This window comes from Mchenga conophoros, linkage group LG19, assembly GCF_057382185.1.
Source record: "Mchenga conophoros isolate Kocher_MC1m ecotype Shallow Benthic linkage group LG19, M_conophoros_male_GT1.1, whole genome shotgun sequence".
Classification (NCBI taxonomy): Eukaryota; Metazoa; Chordata; class Actinopteri; order Cichliformes; family Cichlidae; genus Mchenga; species Mchenga conophoros.
Genome location: NC_140544.1, coordinates 27,924,073 through 27,940,009, shown reverse-complemented (window position 1 = coordinate 27,940,009; position 15,937 = coordinate 27,924,073). Strand labels below are relative to the sequence as shown.

General features: G+C 40.9%; 3 protein-coding genes across 4 annotated transcripts; 2 read left to right on the top strand and 1 right to left on the bottom strand.

The window, feature by feature from the left end:
- Window positions 1–111: 111 nt before the first annotated feature.
- LOC146552472 (uncharacterized) lies at window positions 112–1,889 on the top strand. Its single transcript, XM_085257797.1, has one exon. The coding sequence runs from the start codon at window positions 201–203 to the stop codon at window positions 1,239–1,241; it is 1,041 nt and encodes a 346-aa protein (XP_085113923.1). The 5' UTR covers window positions 112–200; the 3' UTR covers window positions 1,242–1,889.
- On the bottom strand, window positions 1,884–11,824 carry LOC146552471 (cleavage and polyadenylation specificity factor subunit 3). Its single transcript, XM_085257796.1, has 18 exons — window positions 11,488–11,824; window positions 11,300–11,363; window positions 10,952–11,049; window positions 10,718–10,846; window positions 10,462–10,639; window positions 10,264–10,353; window positions 10,011–10,161; window positions 9,645–9,820; window positions 9,399–9,557; window positions 8,818–8,964; window positions 8,572–8,724; window positions 8,355–8,463; window positions 8,066–8,164; window positions 7,770–7,864; window positions 7,264–7,351; window positions 3,129–3,195; window positions 2,897–2,993; window positions 1,884–2,817 (listed from the first exon to the last, which is right to left on the bottom strand). The coding sequence occupies exons 1-18, from the start codon at window positions 11,556–11,558 to the stop codon at window positions 2,716–2,718; spliced, it is 2,073 nt and encodes a 690-aa protein (XP_085113922.1). The 5' UTR covers window positions 11,559–11,824; the 3' UTR covers window positions 1,884–2,715.
- On the top strand, window positions 11,746–15,911 carry itgb1bp1 (integrin beta 1 binding protein 1). 2 transcript variants are annotated; one of them, XM_085257799.1, is made up of 8 exons: window positions 11,771–11,788; window positions 11,922–12,042; window positions 13,590–13,704; window positions 13,789–13,867; window positions 13,961–14,091; window positions 14,214–14,306; window positions 14,703–14,852; window positions 14,937–15,911. In XM_085257799.1, the coding sequence occupies exons 3-8, from the start codon at window positions 13,633–13,635 to the stop codon at window positions 15,018–15,020; spliced, it is 609 nt and encodes a 202-aa protein (XP_085113925.1). In that variant the 5' UTR covers window positions 11,771–11,788; window positions 11,922–12,042; window positions 13,590–13,632; the 3' UTR covers window positions 15,021–15,911. The 2 variants fall into 2 exon arrangements, with proteins under 2 accessions (XP_085113924.1, XP_085113925.1); XM_085257798.1 differs by having other exon boundaries at window positions 11,746–12,042.
- The last annotated feature ends 26 nt before the right edge of the window (window positions 15,912–15,937 follow it).

Here is a 15,937-nt window from a genome sequence, read left to right as displayed (position 1 = left end):
TCTTTCTTTCTTTCTTTCTTTCTTTCTTTCTTTCTTTCTTTCTTTCTTTCTTTCTTTCTTTCTTTCCACACCAGTTGGTGGCGGTAATGCACCATTTTGCTGTTTGCCGACCGCCAGTAAACCCTATACAGAAGAAGAAGACAAAAACTCCCCGAGATTACCCGACACACGCTTCGAACATAGCACTCGTCAGAGGAAACATGGCGGAGGTCAGGAGTTGTTTTGGAAGGAGGGCGCACGGTTTCTTACACAAATTAAATAACTACTGCCTACGTGTCAGCCACAGTAAACACGAGAAAGGTGCCTCACACGGTTCGCCTTTGCCAGCAGGGCTTCTTTGGGGTGATAGTCATAATGGCAGGCCGTATGGAGCCAAAGACGCCGCGCACACAGACCGTGCTCTAGCTTCTCGGGACGGTTACACAAGTGTAAAGCCGGTGCTTGGTGCTATTTGGGAGAACGGAGCGGTTGCAGAAAATTACCATTACTATGTTCCTGAGGAGTTTTCTCTTTATAATAAGAACCAGGTACAAAGAGAAAACAGGAATCTGTCTCGACAGTGGAGACGCGCCGGGTTTTGGAGGACTTCGCCCCGCACTTTCCGCCGACAGCAGAGCCCTTATAGTCAGCATTTGTACTGGCAACACGGGCAGCGGTCATTTATCAGGGCTTACAGCGGTGATGGAGCCAGATCCGAGCCTCTTTACAAAACCAAAACTGGCTACTATGATATCCTTGAAGTGGCACCTTCCGCCACTCGAACCCAGATAAAAACAGCGTACTACAAGCAGTCCTTCACCTACCACCCGGATAGAAACACTGGCAGCGAAGAGGCCACAGTCCGCTTTTCGGAGATCAGCGAGGCCTACACCGTGCTGGGAAACAAGGGGCTCAGGAAGAAATATGACCTGGGACTATTGAGTCTGGCAGACCTCACCGCTACAGTCAGGCCTTCCGTCAAGGACACGAGCGGGAGCGCAGGCAGACGGCAAACCGACAGCCGACGCTCCATGGTGGACCCAGACGGCCGAGGAGGCATCTTTGATTTCGACCAGTTCTACAAGTCCCACTACAGCGAGCAGCTGCAGAGGCAAAGAGACATCCGAGTCCGCAAAGAGGAGATACTGAAGAAGAAACAGGACACTATAGGCGAGAAGGAAATGGGCAAGATGATGGAGCTGGGAGTTGGTATGCTGCTGGTGGTAGCCATAGGTTTACTAATCAACTTAAAACGGGGATGAATAAATCTGCTGGGAAATGAGGGACACTGTGGTCCCCCTTGAAACTCCTCCACTGATCACACTATTAAACATTTCACCTAATTTTAAGTCGGGTAGTAAATTGTCATGAAAATAAACAACAAGCATCCATTAGTTAAAGCTTTTTTTCCCCCCCGTTCAAATGTGTTGTTAAAAATAGCTCATTCTGGAGCTTTGATCAGCAAAAAAAGTTATATGTGCAACATGCACATTTGCTGTTTGTGAATACATCATATAGAAGAGGTTAAATATGACAAAATAGAAATCACTTGTGGTCTTGGTTCATCCTGTATTACCTTTTGCACAGCAGCGCTTCGGTGGTTGGTTTACAACCGTTCACTTCAGCTCCTTTGGCTTTAATAAAGTCATTTGTCTGGTAGAAATTATACAAATGTTAATGACAAGCCAAGCTTCAATGGTAATGTGTTACTATTTATGACATATTTATAGTAATATAAGTAAAGGGTGTGGTAATATCTTGAAAGTCCAGCCAAAATGGGAATTAAAGCAACTTTATGGTTAAAATCAGATGGTTATTTTTAAAGAATGTGCCTTTGATTATATTTATTGTGAAATTACTGGGTATATTTTTTCAGATATTTAATGAATAAAAGACTTATGGGCACTGTTTGTGTTGCCTCTTTTTATTTGATTTTGTCAATGCATGTAGTGCTTTTAGTGAGAACAGATTTTAAAACAAAAATAAATATTAAATTACATAAAACAAGCATGTGTATGTCCAAAGATCACACGATTACAATGAATACTGTATATTTAAAATTGACAAAAGTAAACACAACACTGTTTTTAAAGTAGAAGCCTTCTTAAAACAACAAATACTTACAGCACATGTAGTGCATTTAGAAATTCACACACATCATCACATTTAAAAGTAAACAAGTCATATCAGTGCATATTAATAATGAACTCAGGTCAAATGAAACCTGCAGTGAATCTACACTCAAACGCAGTTAACATAATGATGTATTTTATAATTAAAAGTGCTTACAATACAAACAACACAAGAATCTGTTAAATAACATCACATAGCTTATTCTCGCAAGTCAGTCTTGCTCACTTGTTACTGTGTTTCTTCAGTCTGTGAAACAGCTCTGTAAACTGTGGAACAATTTCAGAATGTTCCTCTGTAAAATTACGAAGACTGTCTCATCATCTACAATACATAAAACAGACAATCTGGTGGATAAACATGACTGTTCCAACTTTCCTAAGAAGTGATGCTGCCATCCAAGTAAAAATGAGCTCGTCTTGAGCTAATCATACATTTTCTCAGTTTAAACATTTGATGTTTTCTATGCTCTGTGGATAAAATGTGTTTTTCAATGCAAATCACAGCATTTTGTTTTTAATCTACATTAACACGATGTCCCAACTGTGTGTGTATATCTGATCACTAACAATGTCTGGAGACCCGCAGGCAGGTGTGTGTCTTTCTTCAGATAACGGGGTTTAGAGCGTCATAGAGCCGCTGCACCGCCAGTTCCACCATCTCTCTGAGTGAATCGTCCTCTGTGCATTCATCTTCGTAGCACACAGACTGGTGAGGGGATAAGAAGTCAGCGACATACTCAAACACCAAATCAGCAGCTCCCATTAACAGGACAAAAGATCCTCACCCTTGTTTTCAAGCAAATGTGCACCGTCTTCCCGTCCACAGTCACAGAGATGATTTTACCATCGCTGAAGTTCACGCATTCTTCTCCAAACATGTCCCTGAAAACAGACAGCAGACAAATAACATAATTCATTAAGAGCTTAGCAACTATTTATCCGAGGAACTTCATTTCCATAAAAATATTCATGCTACTGCATTATAAAAATGTTTTATGGATTTATTCTGTCACTTACTGCAACATGACTTCTAGCCGAGTATGGAAAACATCCATGTCCATAGTGCTGCTCTGGGTCTCCATCACTGCTCATAAGGCAGAAAGCAGATCACTGGCATTAACCAGATAGCACCCGCCTCAAACTTACAGCAGCAACTAAACACACGTGTAAACCACGTGCTTAATGGCGCTTTGTTAACTGTGTTTAAAAGATGGATGTAACATCGAGTTCTGAAATGTGAAACCAATGCAGTACTTCTAATGGCCCTTAGGGGGCGACTCCTCTTACAGCAAAAAATGTCAGTTTTTATGTTACAATTTCCCTGCTTTTCATTTGATTTATGACTTTAGTAAAAACATTCTTCAATTAAAGACTAAGACTATATATCTTTTAAATATTTTTTTTAAATTATGGTCACATGTAACATAATATATATGACAAAGTATAGTATGCTTAATTATTTGCAGTATCTTATCTGATTTATTATGAGAATGTAATGCCTGATCATTTGCACCCAAAACATCAAAAATGAGGGCAAAAGGGAGGAGATCGCGTTTAATCGATTATAACACGAGGTCCGAAATATAAGTGCTGACATGAGTAGTGTCCACAGAAACCTCTGAATCTCAGCTAAAAGCTCATGTAAACCATGTCTGCAAACAACAAACAAAGCAAAGACACCAGACAGTTAAAAGAGCAGTTACGTCACCATGAATCTGTGGACAGGTAATATCCATATCTTGATTTAGGATTTTCTGGACTTAAATGGGAACCAAAGCATATTTTCAAAGGTGTTATATGCTATAAAACAGCGGTCTCCAACCTTTTTTGCGCCACGGACCGGTTTATGCCCGACAATATTTTCATGGACCGGCCTTTAAGGTGTCGCGGATAAATACAACAAAATAAAACTAGTACCGGTACCGAAAAAAAGAAAATTTATTCATAACACACGTGAAGAGACCCAGGAAAACCGAGTAAACAATAAAAACGATAACAAAATAACGCTGAAAACCGATAAAAACCCTGAAAACTATACATTTCACACCTGAGCCTCAACTCTCGCGGCCCGGTACCAAACGACTCACGGACCGGTACCGGTCCGAGGCCCGGGGGTTGGGGACCGCTGCTATAAAATACTTTTAAAAATTAGGTGAGGGAAATAAAAAATCTAATTTTCTATGTTTGAGTCACAGTAACTTCTGCAGTAATATTTACAGCTCTGATGACATCTCACCAGTGTTAGCTTTATTTTGACATCAAGACTGTTTACACAGAGTTTGTAATTGCAGAGAAATACATTTATTTTGGTCATTTCATTTTCGAGCAGGAAGGTCACCCTTCTTGTTATACCCTTTAGATGAATACAGAGTTTTTTAATTAAATACATATTCTTTAAATAATGTTCCCTTTTATAAAAAGTAGGATGATTAAAAAAAACTAAACATTTATTATAGCTCTGTCACGTAGAAAAAAACCTGTCTTTTTTCTGTGGTCTGTTATATAACATTAGGGGTATTCGTGGCAATTAACTTTTTAATCGACTAAGCGGGTCAAGTAAGAAACACTTAAATATTAAGTTAAATTTGAAAACTGTTTAAAAAAATATATATCCCCATTCCACATTTCAAAATGTCATGTGACAATCTGATTGGCTTAGGAGTGATGATGTCACAAGGATCTTTGATCCTTTGAAGTTTTTCCTTAAGTAGGGGTGAGAAACAGCAATTTTTAGTTCGTTTGTTTGCAGCCTTCAAACGTTCACTACAGAAAAATTTGGAAACCTCTCAGAGTCATCGGATACAAACGCCAACATGTATCCAAGATTACGGCAACCAAGACAAAAAGATTACGCCGCCTCTCCTTCAACGCGTGGCCGGCCAATTTCTCCAAATGGCCTCCCAAAGGGCATTACAGGAGAGTAGGAATGAAAACAACCATCTCCAGAACAAAATTCAACATATTGAAGAAGAAAAACGTCACCTGGAGAAGAAGTGCTTACAAATGGAAGCACAAAACAAACACCTGGAAGAAACACTACAGCGCCAGCCCGACATCAACATTATTAATGAGGGCTGGGGGATCAAGTTTGCTCAAGCCAGAGAGCAGATTGTATCCCTCATCAAAGAAAACAAGAAAAAGAGCGCTGAAGTTAAAGAAATGTCCGAGCAGCTTCAAGGCAGGAAAGCGACGATTGATAAGATAGAGTGGGATCTCTAATACATGGACCAAAAGAATCACCTGCTCCAAAAAAAGCTTGATGAAGCTGAAGAAAAAAATAAAGAAGTCCTCCAACAGAAGGAACAACAGGACACAAAGCAAAACGACCTGCAGCGCGAACTCCAAGGCATGCAGGAAAAGTACAGAATGGTGAAGGTAAGGTTGGATCAAACACTGGTCCAAAAGAAAGACCTCCTTCAAGAGAAAGAGCAAAAGCAAGAAAGACTGACAGAAGAAAAGTGCATTATCAAGGACTTTGAGAGTAAAAATCAAAAAATGCAAGAATTCTGTAATGAACTGAAGGTCAAAACAAGTGAGCTGGAGGGAGAAAAGGAAACACTGGAAAAACGATGCTCACAGATGCAGAAAAGGATCGATCAAATGGCAAAAAACAACTCAGAGCTCATTAAGGGGATATTGTTGGAATTCAACAACTTGAAGCGGGAAAACACAGAAATGCAGGCCCAAAAGCAAAAATAAGACAGAACGCATGAAGACCTGCAGTGTACGCTCCACGATATCCAGAAAAGAAATGAGCAGCTAGAAGGCCTGCACAAAGAAGATCAACTGAGAAATGCAGACCTGCAGAAGGCAAAGCTGACACAGGAGGCAACATCCAAAGACCTCAAAGAAAAGCTTGAAGAAACACAAGCAACATTAGAACAGGTGGAACAAACATGCAAGAAACTTGAGAAGTAAAAGACCGAAACCATCGATGAGTTGAGAACCCTCATCCTGGACAAAAAGGCCCTCGTGGAAAAGTCCATGAAAAAGAAGAAAAAATTCTTCAGCTTTTTCCGGAAGAGGGACAATACTGCTTCTTCAACTGATGTAGCCTCGTCTTGCTCCACCTCTGTTCACCCCCCCAACCAGTCCCGGTTGACTGCAGTTGACTGCCCCCTCCTGAGCCTGGTTCTGCCGGAGGTTTCTGCCCGTTTTAAGGCAGTTTTTCCTCCCCACTGTCGCCTAGTGCTTGCTCAGAGGGGATTGTTGGGGTTTTCTCTCCTCTACCTTGTTTCTTTATTTACTTGTTAACTTTTTTGCTCTTACTTCATTTTACCTTGTTTCTTTATTTACTTGCTTGTTTAACTTTTTGTTCAACTTATCTAACAAAATAAACCAGTTGGATTTATCCTTTGAGTATTGTTCATCTAATCTTTACAGAGTTTTTCCAAAACACTTTCAAACATTCAGATCTGTCTTTCATTTTCTTCTTGAAACCTCATGAATGGTGAACTAAAAACTCTGGAACATGGTTTGAAACACTGAAATTGTTTCAGCTGAAACTGGCAAGTCATACGTGCATGTGTGAGAGTCACAGGTTATATGGTGTCACTAGTCCGGTCATCATGTTTAGGCTCATTCACTCCAGAATTATTTAGGCCAAATCTTTAAAACGGTGTCATTGCACACACTTTTCAATCACACAAATGCAGGATTAAAGACAATAATTCCCAAAAAGTGTGCCATGAAGCAACTCCAGGTGTTTCATGGGTATTCGTGATAACAATCCCATATATAAAGTTCTGAGTGAACTGTTAATATAGTGCATGAGTACTTTGTGCACAGAACCCAATCCATTTGTGCAGTTTCTGGATGCTAGACCATAATAGGTGTATTACACATCCAAAGGTCCTGATTATAGCAAGGAGAAAAACAAAGGGGAACTTAATATGTCATAAAAACCAAAAACTAACAAGGAGTGCATGATCATCGACCAAAAGAAATGATTAAAGAAACAATCTAATGGCCAGAATCACCAAGACTATGACTTCTATGACATCAGGTGGATTGGGGATTTCAACAGCCCTTAGCTCAAATGTCACAGCCAAACTGTTTAATTTCAGGCTTCAAAGTGTGTGTGAACAAACCAGTGTGCGATTTCATCTTACCTACATGCATCTTTTATATGGGTCTATATAACCAAGCTGACCTTTTTGAGCCTTTGGGTTGGACTGCACCTCCAGTACCACGGTGGTGACAGCATCAGCATACATGTCATTTAGAGGGTTAGCTATCCACTGAAACAGCAGATAAAGACAAATTAATAAAACACAAGTCCCAAGCTGTCTCTGAGCATCACAACGTACACTCCCTTTAAAAATCTGTGGCTAGGAGCAGAAATAACCAATCATAAAGTTGTCCCTTAGATTTTATATGGCTACAAAGGAGAGTGATCCAGTCAATAGTCTGCACCGAACCAAACCCAGGATTGTAGTTCACTGGACACATGCACGTGGAAAGCAGCAGAAAACATAAATGAGTAGTTGCTATTACGTGGCACACTGGTGCAGTGTTCACCTTCTTACCTTGTTAAAAGGATTATTAGAGTGTTTCAGTGATATCAAACCCTGTGTCTATCCTCTAAAGAAATACATTTAGGACTCCCAGTTTTGCACACTGGTGTGAAAAGCACAGCGCTACGTTGTGGGCTCTCACCTCTAGCAGCACCATGCCGGCCTCTTGGATTAGAGTGATGTTTTTAAAGATCTTCAAAGTGTTCTTCTCAGTTCCGTCCAGCTCTTCAACATCACCTGAGAAAGACGGTCACCACTACGGGGTAAAAATCACTCACACGCTGACAAAACTCAAAAGGTTGCAGTACGTGTCAAACTGCAACAATGTGGGCAGTTGTGTTTTTTTGTTTCTTTTTATGAGTTTGGATGGTCTCAGACAGTCTACTGTCTGCAGAGATGGTCATCGAGATTCCCACAGAAATGGTCACGCAGTCTTACCTGTGAGATTCCTCAGATGGCAGACAAGCAGTGAGTAGGGTCCAGTGAAGGGGATGGCCTGGGTCTGTTTCACTGTACTCATGGCCAGCTCTGTGTACGCTGCAGAACAGACAGATCAGGTCAGTACAGCTCCGAGAGGAGGAATGTTTCATTCATTCATTCATAGTCTACTTTGGTTTAGTTTTGAGGCCAAATACCCCAAAACAATGACAGAGTCATGAAGCATCAACGCTACTAAAATGCCTTGGTGGCCCTGTTCTCCATCTGGGGACAATGAAAGTGAACTTACTGGAAAGGTCAGAGGGATTGAGGATGTGGTAGTTGAAATTCTTCTTCACCAGTATGCCTGATACCCTTTGACCCTGAACACACTTCTTATCAGCCAGTGAGCCCATCACCTGAGAAGAGAAGTGTATCCATTTTCAGTGGATTTGTCATTTTTAACAGTGTCATTAAAAAGCATACGCACAATTCAGCGACTGCTGATCACAAAAAGCGTACTGCACCTTAGCCAGCTTCTCTCCTCTGAAGTTCAGCGTGACAGCCTCAGTGTTGCGAGGGTTGTGGACTTCGATGTGAACCTCGTCGTTATCCTCGTACTCTCTGATCAGCGCGGCTTTCAGGCGCGCCATCTCATTCTGCTCCCCATGTACCAGGATCTGAAATTAAACATGTGCAACATTTTATGCAAAGGACAAAAAAAGACGAGTCAAGAGAACTGTGAATTTCACCACACTGTTTTCTTCTCATACCACATGTGGCGGTTTGAGGGCTCTGATGAACTCGCTGGTCTGCTGGTAATCAGTGTGGGCGGAGAAGGAGATGTAGTCCACCGACATCTTTAGCTGCAGCTTCTGTCCCGACATGGTGGTGATCTCCTCGGGCTCAGACATGATGTGCTGTAGAGTGTGCAAATAACTGAGGACTGATTTTACAATTATCTTCTTGATAAATCATTTAGTCAGTGAAAGGATTTAGAAAATAGTTAAAGAAAATGGCACGTAAATTGCTTTTAGAGCCTTCAGTTTGATTGCTTTGCCAAATTAATGACCTAAAAACTTCACATGTTCGATTCATTTTTATTAGAGAAAATGAACAAAGAACACTGAAAACTTTTTTTCCTTCTTCTTGTGGCAACTTAATTTCTTTTCTTTAAAAAATGAGTAATTCCTGTCTTTTGTCACAGCTTCTGAGTTTTAAATTTGATGGCTTGAAAATTGCTGTAAATAACGGCAATCTGGTGCAATTGAATCAGCATATCGATTATTAGATCACAGCATCTTTTCCCACTTTGCTCAGAAAATTTTTTTTTGCTGTCCTGCTGTGCTCTAACCTTGGCGAGTGTGCCCTCCACGCAGTAACCGGCGATGATAACTCCATTCCTCTTGTCGGTGCACCAGCTCTCAAAGAGCTCCCTGGAGAGCCCGCTCTGCATCATGCCCGGAGACGCCATCACCACGCTGGGGCCAATATCATCAAAGTGATCCATGCTCTGGAAAGAATAGACAGTGCTGCTTTATTTTTGGAGAGAGACAGTCAAGCCTGAGAATATGCACAGGGTTTCTGTGACAGTCTCTACCTTCAGATTGCTGATATGCTTGAAGACAAAAGGGTTGTTGATATTTATGGCCTTGCGGATCTTGTCGTTCATTGCGTTAACATATGTCTGGTACACAGCCATGCACTTCTTGGCCAGGGAAGAAGCATAATAGATGGGGATGTCATGGAGCTCTGGGTGATTCTGCCAGTACTCGTCTGCAAGAGAACATTAAACCCAATCTTACAGACTTCTATGAGTGATAATGGGATAAAGAGAAGACAAATAACCAAAGTCATAACTATCAGAGGAAATCCAGTGCTAAACATAAATTTGAACATTGAGGTTAACAATATTGACACACATTATCACATTTTCAGTATCAGGGAGTCAAACATGACTTCTAACCCAAGATAAGCAGCAGTTCCTGTGCTCGTCCCAAAGCAAACACAGGGATTAAACAGCGACCCTCTCTGTTGACAATGTCATGGACGGTGTTACAGAACCGAGCTTCTCGCTCTTCCCTTTTTTCATGGATGTGAGTGCCGTAGGTGGACTCCTGCAGAAAGACAAATAATAGTTTCTGACTATGTTTCGATCACCTACGGAGCCTTTTAAAAAGGTGTTCAATATGACTTATTATAGTTAAATAATGTCATACTATGATTAAGATGTCAGGTTTGACACTGGGGATCTCAGCTGCCATGAGGTGCCTGTCTTCTTGGCGGGAAAAGTCTCCTGTGTACAGAAGCTTTGGAGGGAAAAGGAGATGGGGAATATACATGTAGGTTAGCTTTTTTTTAAAAATTAAGCGAACAATCCTTTCTTATCATTATCGATTAAACAACAGCAATTTTACTTTGACTCCAGCTATTTCGATCATGAACATAGCAGCTCCCAGCACATGACCAGCGTGGTAGCACCAAAACTTGATCCCAGCCACCTCTTTGACCTCGTGGAAGTTGATTGTCTCTATCTTGTCCATGCTCTCCTCCAGGTCGGTTTCAGTGTAAAGCATGTCATCTGCCGAGATGTTACTGCAATAATAATAAAAATATGACTGTATGCTGCACTGCAATTAAAAGGTAATTGTCTCTAGGCACCTTTGCCCCTACCTGACTTTAACATAGTCTGATAGGAGCCAGCGGTAGATGGCTTTAGTGGCATGAGTCATGAAGGTCCTTCCTTTAAAGCTGGTCTTCTGGAGGAACCAGGGCAGAGCTCCACAGTGATCCAGGTGGAAGCTGAAATGAGAACACATAAAACCAGCAATAATTAGAGATCTAAACTGTCGTTTCTGTGCAGGAAAAATGTGAAAATGTAAAGGAGACAGGGCAGTTGAGCCTCACTGGCTGATCAGCAGCAGGTCTATCTCAGCTGGGTCAATCAAATCTATGTATGGGAGAGCGTCCATCCCCTCCAATCCAGGGTGAATGCCGCAGTCCAGCTGCCACACACAAATACAGCTTTGTTCATTTAAATCCAATCTGCATCAATGCTGCTTTCGGACATGAAATACTACAATGGCAACTATATGTCAAAATATATAAAATAATAAAATTAATTTAATTGTATTGAATGAATGGATCAAAAACAAAAAATTGCACTTTGTACTCCTTCAAACAGGTAACCGTAATATAGTTATTATTGCTATTGATATAAGTGTATAACCAATTATTTGTTATTATTTATTTTACCATAATTTTCCTTCCTTTGAACTCCAGGATAATGCATGACCGCCCAACCTCCTGCCCAGCACCGCTGCAACATGAGCCAAATACGGTATCAGTGCATGTATGTGGTTTTATGGTGGCACAATGAATCAGCCATAAAATATAATATTTATATGTATGTGCATATATCTAAAAAATAGAAATTAACTCACAGTGGACGAATCAGGAGCTGGTCGCTTTCCTCGGCAGGGACAATTATCTCTATTTTGCGTTTTGTGGCCATTCTGTTCTAAAATTTTAGTGTCATTTTTAAAATACAAAAAAATAAAATAAAATAATAATAACAAATCCGATAATACTGCACTCAATGTGTTTTCTGAATGAACTTCCGGGGGCGTGTCCAAAATACGCCCGACTGGAATCAAGTCGTGTGACAGAAGTTCCGAGACGCACGTCGGTTGGCTTTTACCAGCTTTGATCTAACATTTGTTAAACAACCCGACGCAAAAAGAGGCACGGAAGTTAAATATATTAGCTCAATTTAGGATTATCTATTTTAAGTTCAGCAATGTATCGACACAATAATCCGTACTATTCGTAGGATTTTTATGTGTTTATTTTTCCTCTGCGTTGCGTCCCCTTTAAGTGGTGTTGGGTGTAGGCTTCAAAGCTCAAAGGGAAGCCGAAGAGTCAAACTGTGGATAAATAGAAAGTGGATTGGAAGAAAAGCAGATAAACGGTACACTGAGAGCACCTCGTTACAACAGGTATGTTTCGAGTCATGTTAGCGTTAGATAATTCACTCTCTTTACAAGCCCCTCCGAGGAAGTCCTCGGCTTGTAACTTTTAAAATGAATGCGACCAAGAGTGAGTAGGATAAGTTTGAGTCACTCAGGTTTTCTTGTAGCTACAGCACTACAAGCACAGAGCAGCTCGTAGTTTGGGTGATAGGCGTCTTAACCTTTGGTGTCTGTAGCCTGGGACTCCGTTAGCTTCATCTGTTTACAGACACGCTGTTCAAGCCGCACCTAAACGAGGCTGTTACAGTTGCAGGTGTAGTTTCCTGTTTAAATGGTGCTCCTGTTTTTAAACTTGGTGGTTGTACGCGTTGTTAAATAGTACTGTAATACTATACTATAATGTTAAAAAGTACAAATAATCTCACACATTTGTGTTTATAATCGATATTATCAATTTAGGCTCTTGTTTGAGTGTTATATCGTCTGTTATTCTGAGTTTTCTGGTCCTGAGTTATTTTCAGACTCAGACGTGATTAAACTCAAGTTGAAAGTGAAATGCGGTTTAGCAGCGGTGGTGACTGAATATACTGTAGCTTTTCTAGCCTTAGTTTAACTTTGCTTTCAGAGTTCCCAGGACAAGTACACCTTCCTACATGAAGAAACTACTCGAACAAATATCTCACCTTTCACTTGTGGATGTTGTTATTTTAATTAGGATGTCTTTTTGTGTGGATGACTCAAGGTTATTATAGTTTAACTAAAACTGGTCTAGAAGACTGAGGGAAAGGATTTTAGTTCGCTAGAATAAAAATAAAGCCCAATTTTTATTTTTAAATTTTTTAAAAAGAAACCAACCGGAAACATGTACTTGCCAAAGTAATACAAATTATATAAATATCCAAGAAATCTCATGAATTTCATGAAAGATATTTAGCAGTTGTTTTAAGCCAGCCCTCATTTCTTAATATTTTACTTTCAATGAAGCCACTAAACACACACCCATGAATCTTTTCTTTCTTTAAATTGCCATTAGTGGTTCAGAATGTCATCAGCATGTATAAAGGAGGAGAGGAGAACGGTCCAATGGTGAATGTGTGCAGCCATCTGTAAAACACACTACTCTCTCATGGTTTGGGCTGCTTTTCAGCCAGTGCTGTTGGGGACCTTTTTAAAATTGATGGAATTATGAACACAGAAAAGTACCATCAGATTTTAATCCACTGGGCAGTGCCATCGGGAAAGGGCCTGATTGGCAACGCCTTTATTTTCCAGAATGACAGTAATCCCAAAAACACTGCCAATGCAGTAAAAGTATACCAGGGTAGAGAAACACACAGTAGAACACTATCAGTCATGGATTGGCCTCCCCAGAGCCCAGACCCCCAGTGTCATTTAAGCAGTGTGGGATCATCTTTATTTTTCTTCTTCTCTTATAAGAAAGAGGAACAAACTAGGTATCAATTATTCAAACCGTATATGCTCCTGTGTCCTGCATTTAATTATTTATGGGCTCCATTAACACCTGAGAAGGCAGCCATGCTGCGCGTTTAACTCTGAGCCCTGTGATGATCCAGGTCAGCGGGTCTGGAGGGCTGGATGCGGTCGTCATGGTGAAGGATGTTCCGGAAAGGCAAAAAGCGCCACAGCAGCAGCAGCTCGCAAAGCAGTGAGATCAGCACAAAGAGCAAGGTGGTTAACAACACAAGCATGCAGACACGTGTGTCTTTGCGTTTCATTAAGGCGGCGCTGTCTAATGTTTCTGTCTCACTGCAGTCTGTGGACTCCAGCTTGGGAGGACTCTCCAGATCGAGTACTGTTGCCAGCCTTGACACGGACTCCACCAAAAGCTCAGGTCAGCTTGACTTCCTGTTAAAATTTTGAAGCAGCCTCGCAGTTTAATTTTCTAACTGGTGTTTTTTTTGTTGTTGTTGTTTTTTGTCTATAGGGAACAACACATCTGAGACATGCGCTGAGTTTCGGGTGAAATATGTGGGTGCTATTGAGAAGTTAAAGTTTGACATGAGCAAGACCCTCCAGGAACCGCTGGACCTCATCAACTACATTGATGCTGCTCAGGTAAGAAGCTGGAGAAAGATCTGGGCACATTTTAACTTTAACCTTTCTCCTTGGAAACATGCTGTAATTATTCTGATATAAAACAGAGAAGGTACTGCAAATTTTGCTTCCTCTTCTCATAGCAAGATGGAAAGCTGCCATTTGTTCCCGGAGATGAGGAGATGGTTCTCGTAGTGTCCAAGTACGGCGTCAAGGTGGCGTCGCTGGACCAGTGTGTGAGTAGTAAAGGAATAGAAAGGTGGTACACAGTCATTTCGAAGAGTATCCCAAGAACGGAGGAACATTTTGGTGTCTAAACTACAACAACTGAGCTCCTCGGTTACCTGAATTTTAAAAAGAAGAGGTGATGCAACAGGGTGGTAAACATGCTCCTGCCCTCAATGCACTGAAAAATGTTGCTGGCATCAAATTCAAAGTGAGCGTGAATTCTGTGAATGTGCAGTGAAATTTCACACTTCCAACCTTTGATGTGATTTGATTTAACAGTTTAATTTTAACGTAATTTAACTTAAATTAAACATGGCACACAAATGATTTGCAAATCATTTTTGGAAACGGAGTTAACAAATTGAAAAAGACCCCTACTATGTGTTTTTGTTCTACACTCTCAGAATGTGCTGCATCGCCATCCTCTCTACCTGATCGTGCGTATGCTGTGCTACGATGACGGGCTAGGCGCGGGGAAGAACCTGCTGGCTCTGAAAACCACTGACACAGAGCAAGAAGAGTGCAGCATCTGGGTGTACCAGTGCAGCAGCTCAGTAAGTACGAAATGGAAGGTCTTTTACACGGTCACTGTGCGTTTCCTTTCCCTGATGCGTGACATCTGCTGTCTGTCTGAACAGGAGCAGGCGCAGTCCATCTGCAAAGTGTTGTCGGCCTCCTTCGACTGCGTTCTGACATCAGACAAGTCCAGAGGCTCCGAGTGAGAGTTGGGATGAGAGCGAAACATCTGCAAAACCAGCAACAGTTAGACAACCAGCATTGTTATTGGCAAAAATGTTGCACCTTTGCTTTCTTACCCTTCTGAGAGGTCATCTAAAGGGCAGATCTGATGGTGCGTAATCTTTGTTATTGATGGAAAAGTCTGGCGTGAGCTAGCTGTTGTTCCCCTTCCTGTAATCCATCCAGTTAAAACAGAACTGTGGTGAATTTTTCTGAGTCACTTCCCTGGAATTTGTTGTTTTTTTGCCTTCTCACAATAAATATTAAAAGAAGGTGTAGTAAGGAGGCAAACGGTTGCATTAAATATAGCTTTGGGACACAATGCAGAGCTTTTATAAGTGTAACGTTAAGTGTATTTAATGTACGCAATGGTACTACATAGTGCTAAAACTTTGCTGGCATATGTTAATTCATGGAAGACAATCATCGGATTAACTGCTCGGTACACAGATGTGACAGCTGGCTTCAAGAGGAAATCACTCAAATCCCTCTTCAGGTTTTGAAACCCTGTGAGTGTTTTGTTTTCTAACAGCAGTATTGGTACAATAGTGGTCGCTTTTTGACCAGAAGGAATGTTACAAATATCGCCTGACTTTTTGGACACATTGATCTTAATTTGTGGGATTTATTCATTTTTAAAGATTTACTTGAGCTTATTTTAAAATTTTCTTCTTTTTTTTTTTTAAACTCTTGGTACCAAAAGTGTGATTAGCTGGGAAAAAGTAAATTTTAACAGGCTGGTAGCGACACATGTAAGATTTTGTGGGACTTGTTTACAGTTGTGGTACTAACTTGACTTCACCTTGTGAAATAATACTTTGGTCCAGTTGAAAATGTGTGTGAAGAAGGAAAATAAAGACGTGGATCAGGTACAGCAGAGGAGCGTTTTCCTTTTCTTGAG